Source organism: Abramis brama, assembly GCF_963993115.1.
Source record: "Abramis brama genome assembly, chromosome: 10".
Taxonomy (NCBI): domain Eukaryota; kingdom Metazoa; phylum Chordata; class Actinopteri; order Cypriniformes; family Leuciscidae; genus Abramis; species Abramis brama.
Genome location: NC_139972.1, coordinates 16,399,638 through 16,420,318, shown reverse-complemented (window position 1 = coordinate 16,420,318; position 20,681 = coordinate 16,399,638). Strand labels below are relative to the sequence as shown.

General features: G+C 38.7%; 1 protein-coding gene across 4 annotated transcripts in view; it reads right to left on the bottom strand.

Annotated features, from left to right (window-relative positions):
* Positions 1-366: 366 nt before the first annotated feature.
* Positions 367-20,681, bottom strand: part of cadm1b (cell adhesion molecule 1b) — a 176,376-nt gene continuing 156,061 nt past the window's right edge. For all 4 annotated transcript variants that reach the window (XM_084127098.1, XM_084127096.1, XM_084127097.1 and 1 more), the window contains 2 exons: positions 1,490-1,615; positions 367-1,413 (listed from right to left, as the gene is read on the bottom strand). In XM_084127098.1, coding sequence (XP_083983224.1) covers positions 1,295-1,413; positions 1,490-1,615 — 245 coding nt within the window. In that variant the 3' untranslated portion in view covers positions 367-1,294. The remainder of the gene's footprint in view (positions 1,414-1,489; positions 1,616-20,681) is intronic.

Sequence of the window (20,681 nt, the reverse complement as noted above, 5' to 3'; positions counted from 1 at the left end):
GACCGAACGTATTTCATTTGAGTCGATATTCATGAAATTCAATCGAATTTTACTGTTTCCATAAGGCATTTTTCATTCGATATCACTTAATTCGGATAAAAACGTGTGGATGGAAACATAGCTAGTGTTTGTTTTATTTCCATTTCTCGAAATATAAGTCTTATCATCCTGCAGTGTAATTGAGGCTGTCAATCTGACTTCTGATATTCTGTGTGTGGTATTTTGAAATATAAAATATCTTTGGCACGATACACCATGAGTACCACATTTTATTGCGTCCATGTCCAGTAGTTGAACTTTGAAAATCAAATCTCAACAAAAGTAAAAGAGAATTTTTTATTTATTTTATTTAAATTTTGTTCTTTTAACAAATATCACAAATCATGAATTGATAAATACAATGTTTCTGCATGTTGATTGCATTACATGACTTTTATCAAAAGTAAAGCAGAACTTTTTTTCTTAAAATAATAAAAGATAATGCCTAATAATGATTTTTTTATTATAAATTACTAGATAAAACTACATTAAAATATTGGTCAGGGGGCATTAACAACTTTGATTGCATTTTTCTTTTTTAATCATATTGAAGTAATGTGTTCAATTGACAGCCCTAATACTAACACAAGCGATTATAATCATATACAGTATCTAATAAATAATGCGACAGCACAATAGTGCTGCCGAATGTTGTTGGTCACGACAAAAATGGTTTGTATCATCTCTAACTCGTTCTCTGAGGGACTAAGGAGAGCAACAGGCAATTTGCCAAATAAATTACTTGGAACCAATCCATGAAAACAACCCAAGCGATCGTTCTGTGACTGAATCTTGAATCGCAACTTTGTGTGTGGCTTTCTTTCAGACCTGCAGACAGAACAGCATGAGAGAGAGCTTTAAGATGTGCTGGCAATTAAAACCAAAATGAAACGAATAATAAAAAAAATAAAAAAATGGGTTTGGACCGTTCGAGAGACAGTAGCTTGTGGGTGTCCTGATTAAAGTGGGAACTTCAGTAAGAACAGAACAAGGCACAAAATTCTTAGCAAATGTTTAAACTGAACAAAACCGGCCCCAGCAGGAGGTGTTGGATGGTGAAGCGGTCTAAAATTGAGCTCTCCTAGTGCTCTGCCATCCCACACCCCGTCCGTCTGGATGGCAGCACCTTCTCCTCACCATCTCTTCAGCTGCACAGGTGTGAATCCAGCCTGATTGAATCCCACAACCCCTTCCTCCCAACCCAGCAGTCCACAGTTTGCTGTTCAGCACAGGAAGCTAGCAGGTCTAGTCAGAGTTAAATGTAGTATTCCTTCTTGTCATCCGAATTGTTGTGTCCACCCTCTGCGTTGATGATGGCAGTGTCGGCGTCCGCGGCGTCGTCCGCTCCTTTGGCTTCGTGGGTAAAGTAGGTACCTTACGAAAAGGAATATTTGTCATTTTCAAAACAAGCCAAAATCAAGCTAAATCCAGAGTCGCGTCTTTGATTTACCTTTGTGTCTCGCAAAATATCGTCCGAGAACAATCAGAAGACAAAGCATGGCGAACACAACCACCGCGACAACGCCGCCAATGACGGCGTGATCAATTTTCTGCGGCGCTCCATCTGCTCTTGAATCTATGTCAGAGAGAAACACAAACACGAAAAATGAAGGCACCCTGGGCTGTTGTCGGATTCAGTGTATAGGTGCTAAGTGATGTTGTTCTGTTTTAAATAAATTCATTAATGAGAGTGTTAAATTAAATGTAAATTCATTCATTTACAGTCGTCCTAATTCAAGCCTAAAATGTGATTTTTAGACACCTCTCTGTATATCTGACAGATGCTTTCACGTCTACATTTCCTGTAAATATGTAAATTGCATAACAGAATTAACACATACTCAAACAGACTTTGTTTGGTTTGATCCTGAAACCTCAGCTGTCAGAGGCAACACTGACACTTGGGAGATAAAGTTGCCAGCCTATACGCTGGTTTTAATGACATATAGATAGCATATATACGTTAAAATGCGTGGAAAAGAGAGAATGCAAAAAGTTGTACCAATAATGGCCAAACAATACGGAAAAACAGCCAGTTTGCATTTTAAGGGCTGTCAGTTTGACACATTAATTGATTAATAAAAAAAAGTGCAAAAAAACAACCTCTAAAGTCTAGCATTTACACTAAAGTTCAAAGCTTTGGGATCAGTTGATTCTTTTAATGTTTTTGAATCTCTTATGCTCACCAAGTCTGCATTTATTTGATCAAAAATACAGTAAAAACAGTAACACTGTGATCACAATTTAATTGTAACAAAATAACTGTTCCTGTGATGCAAAGCTGAAATTTCAGCATCATTACTCCAATCTTGAGTGCCATTCTTCAGAAATCATTCTAACAGAAACATCTCTTGTTATTATCATTTTTGAAAACAGTTATGCCGCTCAATATGTAGAAAGCATTATGACCAGATTTATTTTATACAGGATTTGTTGCTATCACTTTTGATGCATCCTTGCTGAATTAAAGGTATTCATTTCTTCAAAACAACAAGAAAAAAAAAAAAAGATAATTAATCTATATATATAATGTATATAATGGTTACCGGCCGTCATTAGAGATTTTTTATTCCTTATATTATGGTATTGGTCAATTTTATTCTATAATATTAATATTTTTAATTGTTTAAGATCATTTCCCCTATTTTTACAGATTACCTTTGCCATCATCTAATCTTAATTTATTCATCTTCAATTATTAATCTTTAAAAAACACTAATAATTTAATAACACTAATCCTTAGCAAATCTAAAAATTAATATCCATTTTTCTTACTGTACATGATGTCCAAATTCACTTAAGGCCATGTGTAGTGACGGATTTTAGCTTTTAGTGTTTTACTTTTTTACTAAAAAATTGAACAGAGTTTAAATACTTGTGCAGTCCTGTTTTTGTATAGCAAATTTCCTTCACTGTAGCTTATGATTAAAAACATGCATTTACAGCTTCGTAAGAGAACAGACAGAAAATAAACCCTGCACACATTCTAATTACACATTGAGTTTCCTGATGAAGTGCCTAGCAACCAAACCACAAGAAAGAATGTAGACCTGAAAGCAACGACTGAAAGTGCCTCAACAGAACCCAGACTATATATTTCCTTCAATATTACTCATTCAGTCTTGTAATCAATAGCCTTTCATCAGGCATAAGTGCGATAAAGAGTGCCCTTTTCCATTTTCAGAATCAAAACCAGCTGAAGCTTTAGTGACCGATCCCCCGTTTTCCATCAAGCCTCATCTAACCTACCACCAGCATTTCTTTCAATTTAATAAGAACATGTATGGTGCTCTAAATCTAATTAGCCTATACCTAGCACATTAAATGTCTATGCCGATGACGGTGGGCAAACAAGATCTTTTGATAAACCCGTTTCTGCCCGCAGCAAACCAACAGATCCAGCCCAGCAGGATGACACAGCCTACTAAGATGCTGCTTTGATATGAGCCACAGAGGTTTCTGCATTGATATAGGACAGGGAAGCCCTGCATTGCATCATGTTGCACCAGAGGCACCTCTCCTGGCTCTGGCAGCCTGTTCCCAGGGCTAATTAGCATGAGACTAGGAATGAACACAGCGGAGAGGAGCACTGTCACATTCATTCTCTCCGCAGTGCCGCCCCCTCCCGCTCTCCGCCCCTCCTCCCACTCCTGCTTGACACCAGCAGATAAATTAGCTGTCCAGGGGCACGGATATCTTAGCCTTCGAGAGGACATTTTGGGCTGAATACAATTTTCGTTGACTATAAATCACACGTGTAACGGAAAGCTCAGGTATGTTAGACGCTGAAGACGTTGATAGCAGCGCTCCACCTTTTTCTGACCACCGTTTCGTAATGTTTATTCTGGATTTGGGAACAACGGGGCCAAACGTGCCTGTGTTAAATGGCACGAGGCAGGCTTTACAAACTGCACTCGTGTTAAGCAGGCAGTGGGATGCGACTGAGATCATATATGTTAGAGTTTAAGACGACGACGACAGCATTCCACCTTTTCATGACCTCCCAACCACCAATCAGCTGCCGTTTCATAATGTGTATTCTGGACTAGGGAACCACGGGGCCAAACGTGCCTGTGTTAAATGGCACGAGGCAGGCTTTATAAACTGCACTCGTGTTAAGCAGGCAGTGGGATGCGATTGAGATCATATATGTTTGCGTTTAAGACATCGACAACTCCCGACCACCAAACGGCTGCTGTTTGTAATGTATATTCTGGACTTTGGAACCAAGGGACCAAATGTGCCTGTCTCGTGCCCGTGGCTGGCTTTAAAAATGTGCTCATGTTAAGCAGGTGGTGGAATGTGATTGGGATCATATACTGTATGTTAGCATTTAAGACGTTGATAGTAGCGTTCCACCTCTTCATGACCACCGTTTCGTTATGTGTATTCTGGATTTGGGAACCACGGGGTCAAACGTGCCTGCCTTAAACTGCAAGCAGCTCGCTTTACAAACCATTCTCGTGTTAAGCAGACAGTGGGATGCGATTGAGATCATATATGTTAGTTTAAGACGACGACGACAGCATTCCACCTTTTCATGACCTCCCAACCACCAATCAGCTGCCGTTTCATAATGTGTATTCTGGACTAGGGAACCACGGGGCCAAATTTGCCTGTGTTAAATGGCACCCAGCAGGCTTTACAAACCACACTCGTGTTAAGCAGGCAGTGGGATGCGATTGGGATCATATATGTTTGCGTTTCAGACATCGACAACAGCATTCCATCTTTTCATGACCTCCTGACCACCAATCAGCTGCCGTTTCATAATGTGTATTCTGGACTTGGAATCCACGGGCCCAAACGTACTTGTGTTAAACGGCACGTGGCGGCCTCTACAAACCGTGCTCATGTTGAGCAGTGTGAGTGGGATTTATTGGGAAATAAAGAGGACTTTTGCCTGATTTACAGCGGGGTGAGGCAGGGGGAAGACTTGTGCACTGCTGCAGGGCCAGAGAGCTCATGTTTTATGAGTCTCATTCTGCATCTGTGCTGAAGTGACTAATTAAACTGCAGGCAACTGTCATTGCAGCAGCTGCGGACCAAAGTGAAACGGCCAAGCTATGGAAGTAAAATAAGGACTAATGTCTTTGAAACAAAAACGCATGTTGATTTAAACTTATTTGAAAAAATGCATTGCATTAACAGTACTTGCATTGTATTTTCAGGGCTTGCACTTTTGGGCGCTGAAATTCAACAGGGTTGTATATTTAAGCAGTGAATATTTCAAATGAAAACATTTCATACACACTTTCATTCGTATTCACCTTCCGGACAAAAATACTACCTATAATATGCGACAGGCGATTTTCAGTCCATATTATTTTGCTTTAAAAATTCACTTTGACAAATTCAGTGGTTCAAATTCAGCAGAATATTCAACACTGCACATCCGGGAACTGTAGGAATAGCAGTAGAGTACCGATGCATTATCCCCATCTGCTGTTAATCACATAACCAGTAGGTGGTGCAAGCGGGTGATGATGAAGACCAAAACAAAAGGTAGATTCATTCATTCAAAAAAACTGATTTACAGAAATGTAGCAAGCAGTAAGTATATGTTATGATTATCAGGGTCAGTATGTAAGAGAGAACCATTTTTTTCTCTCTCTTAGAGGCGAATATTTTGAGAGAACCACCGACTGGATGTACATTATCCTGCTTATTACATGGCTATTTGCCACATAAGTAAATAATTAGACACGAAATATTGATTTGAGTTGAAATATTTTATTAGGTGTTTAAACGCAAAGCTTCCACGGAGAGAGCAGTTTCAGCGGCAAGTTCAAACTAAACGGACATTTAAGAGATACGGTATACAGTCATTCATATCACTTATTACACAGCATTTCGCCACATAAATAATTATGGGGATAAGATTTCAGATTAAACTGTTTGAAAATCGTACCTGTGTGTACAAAACAATAGTCACAAAATGGCAGCAGCTGCGTTTGTATGAAACAAGAGAGAGCGAGTCCACGATACTGGATGGCATAATTAAATAACTGTACACAAAATATTGATTCGACTGAGTTTTAATATTTGAATAGCTCACCAAATGCAAAAACTTCCATGAAGAAAAAACGTTCCTAGCAGGCGTATGGCATCTCTTAACCCCTGTGTACATGTAAGCAACATTCTCAGCTGCAAAGGAGAATGTTATTCCCCCCGACGCTGATATGCAGAACAAATATTTCACCTACATTACTTTGTTTCCTGAACTTTATATCATGGCTTGTGTGGCGCTGTGCTGCAGCAGTGAGGTTGCCCTGATACATCATACACTCCAGGATTCCCCCCAGTTGTGTGATTCTAAAATGCTTAACGTGAAAACACTGGCTTACTGGACTAACGGTGATATTAAAAAGACAAAACTCAGTCAGTATGCACCTTATTGATGAAGCATACTATATACAGGCAAGCCCTGAAAATACAATGCATTGAAATGCAAGCACTGTTAATGCAATGCATTTTTTTTTTTTCAGTTAGTGCAATTTAACATGTTTTTTTGTCTCAAAGACATTAGTCATTATTATACATCCATACCAAGTTCTCGTGAGGGAAAACATGAGAATATGAGGCTTACGCATGACCGACCGATATAGAGTGGTAGTCTTATAGCCCTTCTGTCTATTTCTGGCATTTCCTGCTAAAAGGTACTTTAAAAAGTAATCAGGGAAATCTTCAGGAACAGAGCTCGCAAATCTGTTCGCTGGTCCGCTTTTATTGGATTTTTAAATCTAGATTCAAGTTTCCACACAAGTCATTCCCTGGAGTTTCAACTCAGGGTTTCGAGAGAAAGGCACATTGATGAAATGAAAACGGAAATTTCTTTTTAAACAAATCACAGCTCACCCAAGGACACCTAGGCGAAACAATGTGGCTAAGAAACGTAAATCACACGGCATTTGACTGAGGCATTGAAAGACAGATTTTCCACAAGCGAGAAGAAAAAGAAAAAAACATTAAGGAGAGGTTGAACGTGAACTCATTCGGATTCGGGCGAGAAAGGGCCACAGTCCCGGGGTACAAAGAGAGACCTTTCCAAACAAAGATTGGACCCTGAGCATGTGGAGCCTTTGAAGCATGTTTTCCTGATAGACTCTCTAAATTGAGCTAGCAGGCCACAAGGGTGACAAAGACATTTTCTACTATCTGCGACTCTCTGTGAGCAAAATCACATTCACATAGCGAATTCAAAGCGTTGCCAAAATATGCTCTAAAATCAGCCTGCTACATGCCACAAAGCATATGACTGGTGACATTTTTCCCCTGAATTGTGTAGATGGAATGATAAATATGCCAAAAGTCCAGAGCAGACATCTACAGTGTGTCGATGAGAGGCCTTTTCATATCAAACACGAAGCCATTCAGCTTTTCTGGGTGACTTGCTGCACACAACTGACTTGGTTTGTAATCACAAGGAAACATTAGTCAACTTTAAATAATAAATCATTTCCTTCAAAGCGGAAAACTCTCGATCGGAGAGAAAGACGCTTCCATGCGTTCCCTTCCCTAAACCGCTCATTGGGTCCTTTACGTCAGAAAGGAAAAAAACATAGGCTTTGAACCGGGGAGACTGTAGAGGTGTCTTTTACTCCAAATGAAAAGAAGTGGCATCTTTGATAAAATCAGCAAGACTTATTTTGGCACCTCGCCGCCTACTGAGCTATCTTTGGCAATAGGACTAAAGAAGTGTTGAAGTTATATAGCGTTTCAACAAGTAATGGAAAACTTCGCACCTTCATTGTCTCCTTCTGTTTCTAACTTTCATTTTGCATTATGCTGATGCATTATGAAAATATTCTCTTTAGCACTGTTGACAGGTGAAAAGTCTCAAGCAATTAATCATTAGACCAGTTATAGACCACTTATAGAAACAGTCTTCAGTCTTCAACATAGTGGTTGCGTTTATGCAACTGGCTCCTGATATCTTTCCAGATTTTGATGACATGAGCCTCACAAACACTGACAAACCCAGAGACTAGTTCATGTTCTAATTGTAGCAGCCTGCAAATGCTTAAACATGCCTTTCATGGTGTACTGACACCTAAGCTGCGACATGCAAGACAGCAGAGTGTGAAAAATCCAGTTCATCATCTACAAATATCAAACTGCAAACACCATCATATTATGCTTGTACAATTTTTTTTTTCAGAATACATGGCATGGATTCATTCTAGGTTTCATCTTGTTGTTTTATTTACATCCTTTGTTGTAAAAAAGAAAGCTGTGCAGTAAACAGAATGTCTTGTTGCTATGGTAAGCAAGTGTCAAGCAAGGAAATGTAAGTGTGAATATCTACACAAAATACAATGGAGAAACAGTCACACACACTTATCTAATTAGATTTGACAAATACATGCACAAATTGTGAAATAAATCCCAAGTAATGAATTCAGTGTTACTGGCATCACAATATGTGAAAACAGCTTCAAAAGGAGAGTGGCATGATTGCCTTTGCTCGTACCCGAAAACAAAAACCCCACAAGTTTTTGTACCGCATACAGTGGGGAGTAGAGCCCTGCGCGGGACTGTTTTCTTCATCCCGCTCCCGCCCGCGCCCGCCGAATTTCTGACCATTACCGCCCGCTCCCGCAACGTATGTGTTTCACTCCCGCCCGCTCCCGCAATATGTATGTCCACTCCCGCCCGCACCCGCAAAACTCTGAGAATTTATTCCCGCACAATAATAGAGATGCATTGATTTTGTGTCTTCTCCCGTCCCGCAGGAAAAAACACATATTTGTATTGCTATTATTAAAGAGATTCATGGGGTTGTTTGTTTCGTTTCCCTGGCCGGCATAGCCTACTGGACACATACACACAGGATAATGGAGGAAATCGAGTGTGCTGTTTTTGGATGGTTTTGTTTTCGTTTTTGCTGTTTTTTATTCAGGATACTCTGTCTTGCGCGTGCAATGATGACGCAGTGAATAGTGATGCTTCTCTCTGAACAATCAGCAGTCTGCCGTGTTTTCACGTCACATTTTAGTATCGCCTAAGCTCGCTCAGAACCCCGTCGGAGGGGGTACGAAAAAAAGTACCTGGAAGCAGATACAGTTACAACTTTTACACAGTACCAAACAAAGGCGAGTCGAGTCGAGCCGAGCCGAGCCGAGGCGAGCTGGTACTGTGTAGTGGAAAAGCGCCATTATTGACATCTCCATCATGTTGCAAGGCTACCTCCCGATCCCGCAGTGTTTTTTTTAGCCGCCCATTCCCGCCCGCAGCAAAGTTCAAACCGCCCGCTCCCGCGAGATTTGCGTTGGGTCCCGCGGGACCCGGCGGGACTCAATCCCAATGCAGCCCTCTAGTGGGGAGAACAAGTATTTGATACACTGCCGATTTTGCAGGTTTTCCTACTTAAAAAGCATGTAGAGGTCTGTAATTTTTATGATGGGTACACTTCAACTGTGAGAGACGGAATCTAAAACAAAAATCCAGAAAATCATATTGTATGATTTTTAAATAATTAATTTGCATTTTATTGCATGACATAAGTATTTGATCACCTACCAAGCAGTAAGAATTCCGGCTCTCACAGACCTGTTAGTTTTTCTTTAAGAACCCTCCTGTTCTCCACTCATTACCTGTATTAACTGCACCTGTTTTGAACTCGTTACCTGTATAAAAGACACCTGTCCACACACTCAATCAAACAGATTCCAACCTCTCCACAATGGCCAAGACCAGAGAGCTGTGTAAGGACATCAGGGATAAAATTGTAGACCTGCACAAGGCTGGGATGGGCTACAGGATAATAGGCAAGCAGCTTGGTGAGAAGGCAACAACTGTTGGTGCAATTATTAGAAAATGGAAGAAGTTCAAGATGATGGTCAATCTCCATCGGTCTGGGGCACCATGCAAGATCTCACCTCGTGGGGCATCAATGATCATGAGGAAGGTGAGGGATCAGCCCAGAACTACACGGCAGGACCTGGTCAATGACCTGAAGAGGGCTGGGACCACAGTCTCAAAGAAAACCATTAGTAACACACTACGCCGTCATGGATTAAAATCCTGCAGCGCACCCAAGGTCCCCCTGCTCAAGCCAGCGCATGTCCAGGCCCGTCTGAAGTTTGCCAATGACCATCTGGATGATCCAGAGGAGGAATGGGAGAAGGTCATGTGGTCTGATGAGACAAAAATAGAGCTTTTTGGTCTAAACTCCACTCTCCGTGTTTGGAGGAAGAAGAAGGATGAGTACAACCCCAAGAACACCATCCCAACCGTGAAGCATGGAGGTGGAAACATCATTCTTTGGGGATGCTTTTCTGCAAAGGGGACAGGACGACTGCACCGTATTGAGGGGAGGATGGATGGGGCCATGTATCGCGAGATGTTGGTCAACAACCTCCTTCCCTCAGTAAGAGCATTGAAGATGGGTCGTGGCTGGGTCTTCCAGCATGACAACGACCCGAAACACACAGCCAGGGCAACTAAGGAGTGGCTCCGTAAGAAGCATCTCAAGGTCCTGGAGTGGCCTAGCCAGTCTCCAGACCTGAACCCAATAGAAAGTCTTTGGAGGGAGTTGAAAGTCCGTATTGCCCAGCGACAGCCCCGAAACCTGAAGGATCTGGAGAAGGTCTGTATGGAGGAGTGGGCCAAAATCCCTGCTGCAGTGTGTGCAAACCTGGTCAAGAACTACAGGAAACATATGATCTCTGTAATTGCAAACAAAGGTTTCTGTACCAAATATTAAGTTCTGCTTTTCTGATGTATCAAATACTTATGTCATGCAATAAAATGCAAATTAATTACTTAAAAATCATACAATGTGATTTTCTGGATTTTTGTTTTACATTCCGTCACTCACAGTTGAAGAGTACCTATGATCAAAATTACAGACTTCTACATGCTTTATAAGTGGGAAAACCTGCAAAATCGGCAGTGTATCAAATACTTGTTCTCCCCACTGTATAATATGCATAATTCATGATAGGGCTGTTAAGGAGGGCATGTGGGAGGTGTATTCCACATCTGGTTATGGCCTACATCATGACACAGCCTCAGATTACCCCACCTCAGATGAGTGTGTTATAACACACATTCACTGCCTGACTGCTGAATGAGGGCAAGACGAGGATTGGAAAGTTCAGAGACTCAATGTAAAATGTCGACATGTTTTACTTTTTTAAACTCATTGTAATAAGTGCTAGAAACAAAGTTGAAGCCACAGGGATCATCTCAGTGAAGGAGAGTTTCTGCGTTCAGTATAACTAGAGGATCTTCATAGATAATGTAAGAGCTGGAGTGCTGTTAGATCGCTGATCAATGTTGAAGAGGAACTAACTAAAAGTAGCAAGTTGAGTGAAGTTAACTTCTTTTTTTTTTTAAGAAGCGCCAAATCCCCTCAAATCCTACACTGGCTTGGTCTTTGCTAGTTTAGGCTGTATAGCTAATTTACCAGTCTGTCCAGTTCAAAAGAGTCCAAAAACTACAAAAAAAAAAAATAGAAAGTAGTTCATCCTGACCAAAAATCACACTCAGACTATCCTCTCTCTTATGTAATATTAAGTTTGTTGTTGAAGTTCTTGCTGTCAGTTGTCAAGTTTATTTAAGTTCATGCTAATGAATAGATTCATCCTAAACTCTCTAATAGACCATTTGGGTTTTTGCACACAGCGATGACGTGTTTTGCAGAGCCTCCCTGGTGGCACAAAATGACAGTTCTGCAGTAGCAGTCTATGGAAGCCAAGAAATAAAATGTCAAAAGAGGAAAAAGGTAATTTCGAGTTCATATCTCACAATTCTGACTTTTTTTCCTCGCAATTCTGAGTTTATATCTCACACTTCTGAGAATATATCAGCATTACGAGATATAAACTCAATATTCGGCCTTTTTTCCTTAGAATTTACAATTTTCACAATTGTGATAAACTCGCAGTTGCGAGGTATGAAGAATTGTAAAATAATAATGTTATAGGTTTAAATTTTATCTATGGAAAATGTTATAGGTTTAAATATTATTTCATGCTGTTACTGTAGGGATAATACATCATGCCTCATTTACACTTCATATGTGAATATTATGTAGATCTATCAAATTCGTGCTTTAATTTGTAGGGTAATAATCACAGGTTCCATCAGTATGGTCTGTCCATTTAATGGCTTGCAACCATAAACATCTGCGTTTAGCTTAAAATTGTGTCTTTGACCACAAAAAAAAAAATGAAGACCATCTTTTTTTTTGCATTCCAATTCTGACATTCAAAGGCACAACAAGATGACTTTTCTCTTATTCCATTGTTTTTCGACCGCTTTCCTCCACTTACCACTGTTTTTCTGCCACCACATTGCAAGCTCAGTTGCAGTGACATAACTATGACGTCTGCTCCCAAATAATCATCCTAATGAATCAATTCATCCTAAACTCTGTCATATGTAGTACTAAACAGTCTGATTCATTTTAATGAATCAGTTAACTTCAATATTTTTTTTGCACACAGCTATATAAATTAGTTTCTGTATTTATTGTGATTTAATCTGTTCAAGTCGGTCACCATAATTAAAAGCATTCATGTATTCACTTGCTAGAAAGTAGTTTACATGTAAATTATATAACTATAAAAATATATTATATATAACTATAAAAACTATATTAAATATATAACATTATGTATATATATATAGCTACTTTTTGCTTGTAGTGTAGTTACCACTGTTTCAAAAGAGTAGCTTGACTTTAGTTGAACCACTTTAAATTATAAATAACTTGTAGTTTGACAAGCTGCAATTTCCAAGTTGCTTCTACAACACTGTTATTAATGTTATTATTGCAGGGAAACAAAACTGATCCACAGTAGTGCTCATGAACACAAGTGCATGTTATTTGGTTGTCATTATGCTGAAAAGATTAGTTTACAGTTTGCAATTGAGCTAAATTAAAAAGACAAAACTGAATGGGGGAATATTTTGGAATACAATGCAATTCTAATTATCTAAAACACTGAAGCACATGCAAAGACAGCAAACACCTGCTCAACTCAATTTGCTTTTGAAATCTCTCTCATGGGTTCATCTCATTAACACACAATTACCTCTCAAACAAAGCAAAACAATGGCACACAGCAAAGAGTTCAGCGCTCCTCTTCTTACATTCACAATGGAGGAAAGTGCTTTGCATCGGCTAATGTTTGAGACAATTCTGTCAGTTTTGCTATGATTTCAGATAACAGTTGATTCATCCCAGCTGCAGACTGCGGTGGTCTGTGCCGTAAAATAAAGTGTCATTTCTCACTGATGTGCCACGTGAGTAGTGTTTTATTATGGCAGAATTCTGACAGTAGAGTGATAGAAAGGGAACTAAACATTGACACTGACATTGTCACAGGAGAGCGATGAGTACATTCATCCTCCATTGATTCCTCTACAGTTGCGTTCCCTCTGGAGGCTATAGACACTTCTGCGGGAACCTCTTCAACAACAAGAAAAAACTTCACCAATAACTGATGAAATCCCTCTTCGCTCACACGGATGGTTCACAGCAATGTGCTATCTAAAACTGTAGAGTAAATGTCAAATAAAATATTGATGAAAACATTCAGATTCAATTAGCATGACTTTTCATGTTGCGCAGGCTGTTTTTTTCTTTCTCTGAAGCTGGTTGACCAAAGAAAGTATTTCTAGTTAAATCCAACATAAAACCAAAATGTATCCAATTTACAGTATATTCCTGGTATTATTCTGAAAATCAGAGTGTCATATATTAGGATATATCTTAGTATATCCTTCTATATTTGTGCGATGAACCAAGCAAAATTGAAAAATTGACAGCCAGTGATCACAGTTAATGGAATAACGCTAATCAATAGACAAGTAGCGACAGTCATTTGTGTGTGTGTGTATATGTATGTGTATGTGTGTGTTGTTGAGGGTTGATTTGTAAAGGAGGACTACACACCTGCGCACATATATATTAAAACGCACATACCTATGGACTGAACACGTGATGCGTTGAGTGTTTTCTGTTAAACGGTGCCGTGTTAGCGGCCCCTAAGTTAATAACTAATGATATTCGCAATGGAAGTGAATCAATCAATCAAAACTAACTTTAGCTGGACAATAACTTTATTCTAGAGCTGCTGTAAAGCCAAAACAATCTCTGTTACTGTAATTTCCTATAATCACTGTAAAGCTGTTTTGAAACAATTCATATTGTTAAAAGCGCTAAATAAATGAAGGTGACTTGACTTGTGTGTGTGTGTGTGTGTGTGTGTGTGTAAAAAAACAAGCAAAATTGCCACTGAACTTGACAGTCAGTGATACATTTTCATTAAAAACAAAAACCGATTTGGCATTTTCAGAATAACCCTGTTTTTGTTCCATGTGAAAAAGTCATACTACCCATACCCACATAAAAAATAATAAATATTATTTATCATAAAACTTCACTCACTTTGCAAAAGGCATTTTCACTTAAGTCTGACATTTAAATAGATATATAATGAATATATCATTAAAAAACAAAACTCCTTTTTGATCCTGCATTGACAAATGAATCTTGTGTGTAAATAGCAAATACTGTATATTTATTTATTTAGCTTTTCAGAAATGTCATTCTCTCAAATGTCAGTTTGAGTGGGCACCCCGACCTAGATTTTTCCCAAATTGAATATCCTTCTGCACTCTAAAATACGTCACATCACAGAAGTAAAACTGTGAAGGGGGTTTCATGTTGACTTTAAGAGCCTGCAGAGGACACCAGCATCCATCCAAACCACAACATTTACATGACTTTATCGTTCTGAGCAGATGCTTACTCACCAAGGTGACCTACGACAAACAATACGCCGCTAACGCGACAATATAATTCACACAGAAATTGGCGAGGTAAACACCAACCAAAATCTCCCTAGATCCATCTCCTCTTTTTTCTTGACAATTTAGAAGTCAATTCTTTGTAAAAGGCAACTCCATCAAACTATGTTTGCCATCTCAACTACTTCACTCCTAATGCCTAAACCGCACAGACGGCAGAATTACTCTTGACGGAGAGCAAAGACCTAAATGAACACATAAACAAATAAGAAGTATACGAGGGGAATGCGAAGAGGGATCGGTGCGCTCTTGAGTCATGATGACATCTCATGGGAGATGATGGGGGCTGTGAGCTGTGCTGGCACTCAGGTGAACACTGCCAAACGGGACTAAATTACAATCCGGCCGCACTGACTTGACTCCGTGCCATGAATTACTCATCTTCCCTCCATTTGCACCCGGCACTCATTTTGCCCTCGTGCAGCATATGTGCTCCATGTCTGAGTGGCTCGCAGACGGTCGGCTTGCTGCTCCCCCTCGGCAGACAGGCGTAATTAAAACCGCACTGCTAAATGGTTGCAACCTGTTTGTAATGGCGGAACAAGTTTAACTGAAAATTAATCACCTGAGAAAACGCCAAACTGTGCTATGATGAATCTAAAAGCGCTTCGGTTTAGCCGCAGTGACAGAAGGTAGTCGGCCATGTCTAATATGGTATGACTTTAAGGACAAAGAAGGCTATGAAATCAGCAGTAGCTATGCTACTAGCCAACCCTCTTGTGTTGATGGATAACTTGCAAATGGTCTCTTTGCTTTTTGTTTATTTTGGCATTTTATTTCAGAATGTTGCAGGTCAGATTCAAACCTGCATCTTCCACATGAGCACCATGGTTCAATGTCCATGACATCTTTTTGCTACTTTAAAGGGATAGTTCACCCAAAAATTAAAACGAGCCCTTGATTTACTCACCCTCAAGTCATTCTAGGTGTATATGACATTCTTCTTTCAGACGAATACAATCTGAGTTATTACAATCGGAGTAATTAAAAATAGGCCTATAATTTACATGATTCATGTCATGTAATAATTAGGCCTACAATTTGGGTGATTCGTGTAATGGAATAATTAGTAACTGTCAACGTGAGGGGACAAAAAAACATTAATGAAGCCGTTTTTATTATATTAGGCATTAGATTAATAATGAATGTGTACATATTGTGAATGAATTTAATAAACTTAGTTACTTAACTGTCCTGGTAGCCTTCAGTAAATTAACATATAGATAAATATCAGTTGACCCTATGTTTACTTTCTTCACTGACACAGACGGAAATTAAAAGACTATTAGTCAAAGCTCATCTTTATTTGGGACTACGTTGATTATAAAACCCTGCATACGGCCCTGACACGATGCTGCTACTAAATTGCCCGTTCTGAGCTCTTTCTGTGACTGGACACTCTTCATGATTTCATTCTCTTTTTCAATCGGATTGGATGCCAGCAGTGCTTGAACCACCAACTGTTATTATTTTACCCAGAAAGTTGGCAAGAAGGTATAAATTCATAATGAAGGTGCATCAGGCAGCACAGGGAGAAATTTAGCTTTAGTTACAGTATTCAACGAAGGTCAAAATGAGTAATGAAAAACATTGTGAAAAAATACACACATTCACATACGCATGGGATTAGATTTCTTGGTAACACTTTAGAATACCGTTCCGTCATTAATGAATAACTACAGGAACAAATGAGTAACATTCTAGTAACTGCTATTAACTAACAAGAAACTCTTATTAACAAATTAATGAATAATAGTGAATGAGGTTCACTATAAGCTAATAAATAACTACTATTTTATCATACCTCCCAGGGGACTACTAAGAACTACTAGGTTCATAATTAATGTGAATAATGCATAATCAAAAATAAATTCTAAAGTGAAGACAATGGTAACCCACTAGTAATGACTCAACTGTTATTACATAATTCTAAAGGAATTAGTTAATTGTAGTTACTAGAATGTTAAAGGTAGGGTAGGCAATTTTCGAAGCGGCTAGCAATAGCAAGTTAGCTTTGAAAGCATAAGATCCCACCTCCTCTTTAGAGTGTCTCCAAAGCCACGACTTCTTCAAAACACATTAACGCACACAGCAGAGTTTGCATAGCGTCGAGAGACGGCGTTAAACTACCTCATGTCTCAAAGCAGATGACATTACAATAATAATGAACAAAAACAACTTAAAGTGCACTGACCTGTAACATTAATTTTGGCATTGATAGTGTTGCCATTGAAACGCATAAATTCGAGTCACGAACCGCTCTGAGTATAACGTCACAGGTTTTCATCTCTTCCAAATTACAGTAGTTATGGCGTGATAGCAGCATAAGCTCGTTGTTTTGGTTCAGGACGAACTGTAAAAGGTAGCCGCTGATGCCGTGTGATGTCTGCGTGAGCAGGGTGTGCGGAGGTATGAAATAAATACATACGTTGTCAGGCTGTTGACATTGCAATGATACAGTGTCCAATGATACTATGATACTATGGAAGGTGTGTCCAATCATTGCATTCCAGTGTTTCCCCAAGGATTTTTTTCAGGGGGGTGGTAGACCCCCCGAAACTACTAGTGTCGCGAAGCGGGCGTGTTACGGCTACGTGGTGTTGTCATAGCCTTCAGAAGTGGAGTAGTTAAGCTCTCTGCCAGACCTTTTTTACACCATACACTTTTTTAGTAATCAAAAAACATGTCTAATTAATTTAAATCATTACAATTATTAAACTTATACAACATTTAAAAAATAATTTCTGAATGTAGAAGTCCTCCGCTTGAGAGGATTCCAGAGAACGCAGTCAAGTAATTCGATCTACGTCAGAACGTCCCCGCATCTTTCTACGGCGTCGTTGGCAGGGCGGCGAGAGCGGCGGCGGTGTGAACGCACAGTTAGTGTTAGTATTAGTATTACATTGATACGTATCTAAATTCTACTGTACAACAGCAGTATATTTCTGTCAAGTTAAACCGAACTTGTATTTTGACGGGTTGCTGTGAAGACCTTTGAGTTTCTGTGTTTGAGTTTTTTTTTTCTGTGCCATTTTTACTTTGGTTGTGCAAAAAAAAAAAAAAAAAATGTTCAATTCGGTTTTAAATCATGAAGCATGTCTGTGAAACATGTATTAACCATTGTTGATATAGTTAACTGAAACTATTAAACATAGTTTTCAGTAATTTAAATAATTTGAAATAAGTACTAAAACTATTAGCACTACAGATATAAAATAATACATTAAAAAATAATAAAAAATCATATTAAAAAAATAGTTAAAGCTTTAACTAAAATTAAAATTAAAACTAATTCAAAATACTTTAAAAGTATACAAATAATACTAAAATAGGGTTAAAGATTAACAGGAAATATAATTTATCGTTGTCTTAAATTTAAATAATTACACTTCATTTACTAGACTGTAAATGAACCACTATGTTTATGAATAAGCCTTAAATATGCTTTGCAAATCCCTTTAACAATAATACATATGGATGATATCTTAATTTCTCCCAAGAGAACTCGCAAATCCCGTGACACATGTTAGCTTTCTGAGTGGAAACAAACCCTAGAGGCTTTTACATCGTTACGAATGGATTAAAACAGTCTGCTGTGTAAAGACTGTATATATAATGCATTATTTAGATATACTTTGGAGATCCAGAACAATCTTCTGCTTTTTAATTGCCTGAAACACTAAATTAAATGCATGACACCGAAACATCTGCTACCACAAACAGCTACCTGCATGCCAGCTAAACAACATTGAGAAGAAAAATAAACTGTGAATAAACTGAATTGGCATAGAAAATGCTGCTAATCAGATCCATGTGTCAGTATCAACTCACAATCTGGACTGAAATCAAAAGAAAATATAACTAAGAAAGGATCACATAGCAACATCCTGAGTAAAATGAAAGATGTTTACCTTAGCCTAGGGTTCACCATTATCCATCATCAGTCTATCCAAAATTCACACCTTTCCTGTCTAGAAATTAGCTTCCGCCTCACCTGAGGGATCTAAATCCCTATCTGCAGGAAATCTGCTCGGACTAGATATAGTCATCCGAAGCAGAAGCTGTGAGGTGAGGTCCCAGAATTGGGTTTTGTAAGAGCACTGGGGATTTGATCTATCTGTCTGGTTGAAGCTGGTGTCCTCAGAGCACAAGTGATTGGTTTCTCTGGGGAAAAAGAAGAAGAAGAAGAAGAAGAAGAAGAAGAAGAAAAAAAACCCTCCAAGTTTGTGTAAGTATTAAACACAGGACAAAAGCCTCAGAATCGAGCGCTCGTTGAGTCCTGGGGCTTTCTGGAAAATGAAATAAACAAATTGTAGAGGTAGGTATTGCAAAAGATGTTTGGTTCCTGAGATGTTTAAATTACTAAGTGTTCTTCACCGTGGCATTTGCTCCTCCTCCATAGAAAAACATATTTAGGCCTTGAACTGTTGCCTACTGCCTGTTGCTAGGCTACACAGTTAGGGATGGAAAATAAAACACTTATCAAAAAAAGAGAAAAGTGCACTTGGGGTGTGAAAGCATAAACTGTGAGAATGAAAGGCTAAATGTCTTGCATACCAGTGACAAAACTAAAAGGAAGATGTGCTGTTCGACACCGGTAAAAATAAACCTCAATTAAAACGTAGTATGCAGAGGCTTCATTGAATAGCATGTTTCACACACAAACAAAACATTACTGTGCTAGAATAACAGAGCAAAGAAATTGAAAATATTCATCTGTTTTATACATATCTGTGTGTTATATTGTTATATGAATAAATGTAATTGTCTTTTTTAAACAATTAAACATTCTTCTATAGATGAAAAATGGATATTGACATATTATTATATCTGGAAATTATATATACACTACACACATGTACATATTATACTATACTTTTTTTCATTTTTTTTCATAACACATTTATCCTAGAACACGTTAGTCTTTGAGCAAAACAGCATGCCAGTAAGAATTATTACATTAATGATGATTATGTTTTGTCACATAACCTCTGTTGTGTTGATTTTTAAAAAAATTGCAGTTAAAGGGTTAGTTCACCCAAAAATGAAAATTCTGTCAGTAATTACTCACCCTCATGTTGTTTCAACCCCGTAAGACCTTCGTTCATCTTCGGAACACAAATTAAGATATTTTTGATTAAATCTGAGAGCTGGATCACTCCTCCATAGGCTTCTAAATGATTGAAGCTTGCTGGCCCAGAAACGTTATTAAAGAGATCGTTAATATAGTCCAACTGACTACAGTGGCTCAATCTTAAGTTTATAAAGTGACGAGAATACTTTTTGTGCGCAAAAACAAACAAAAATAACGACTTTATTCCACTATTCATTTTGTTTAAGCGTAGCGCGTCTGTGTTGCACGTCACCACGCATCACACACATGATCACCGTCGACCAATAGTGAGCCTACGTGGTGACGTGCAACACAGACGCGCTACGCTTAAACACTACGTAAAAAGGCTCGATGACCAGAGAGAAGGAAATGAATAGTGGAATAAAGTCGTTATTTTTGTTTGTTTTTGCGCACAAAAAGTATTCTCGTCACTTTATAAACTTAAGATTGAGCCACTGTAGTCACTTGGACTATATTAACGATCTCTTTAATAACTTTTCTGGGCCAGCAAGTTTCAATCACTTAGAAGCCTACGGAGGAGTGATCAGCTCTCAGATTTAATCAAAAATATCTTAATTTGTGTTCCGAAGATGAACGAATGTCTTACGCGGTTGGAACAACACGAGGGTGAGTAATTACTGACAGAATTTTCATTTTTGGGTGAACTAACCCTTTAAGTAAATTTAGATTCCTGTCATTACAA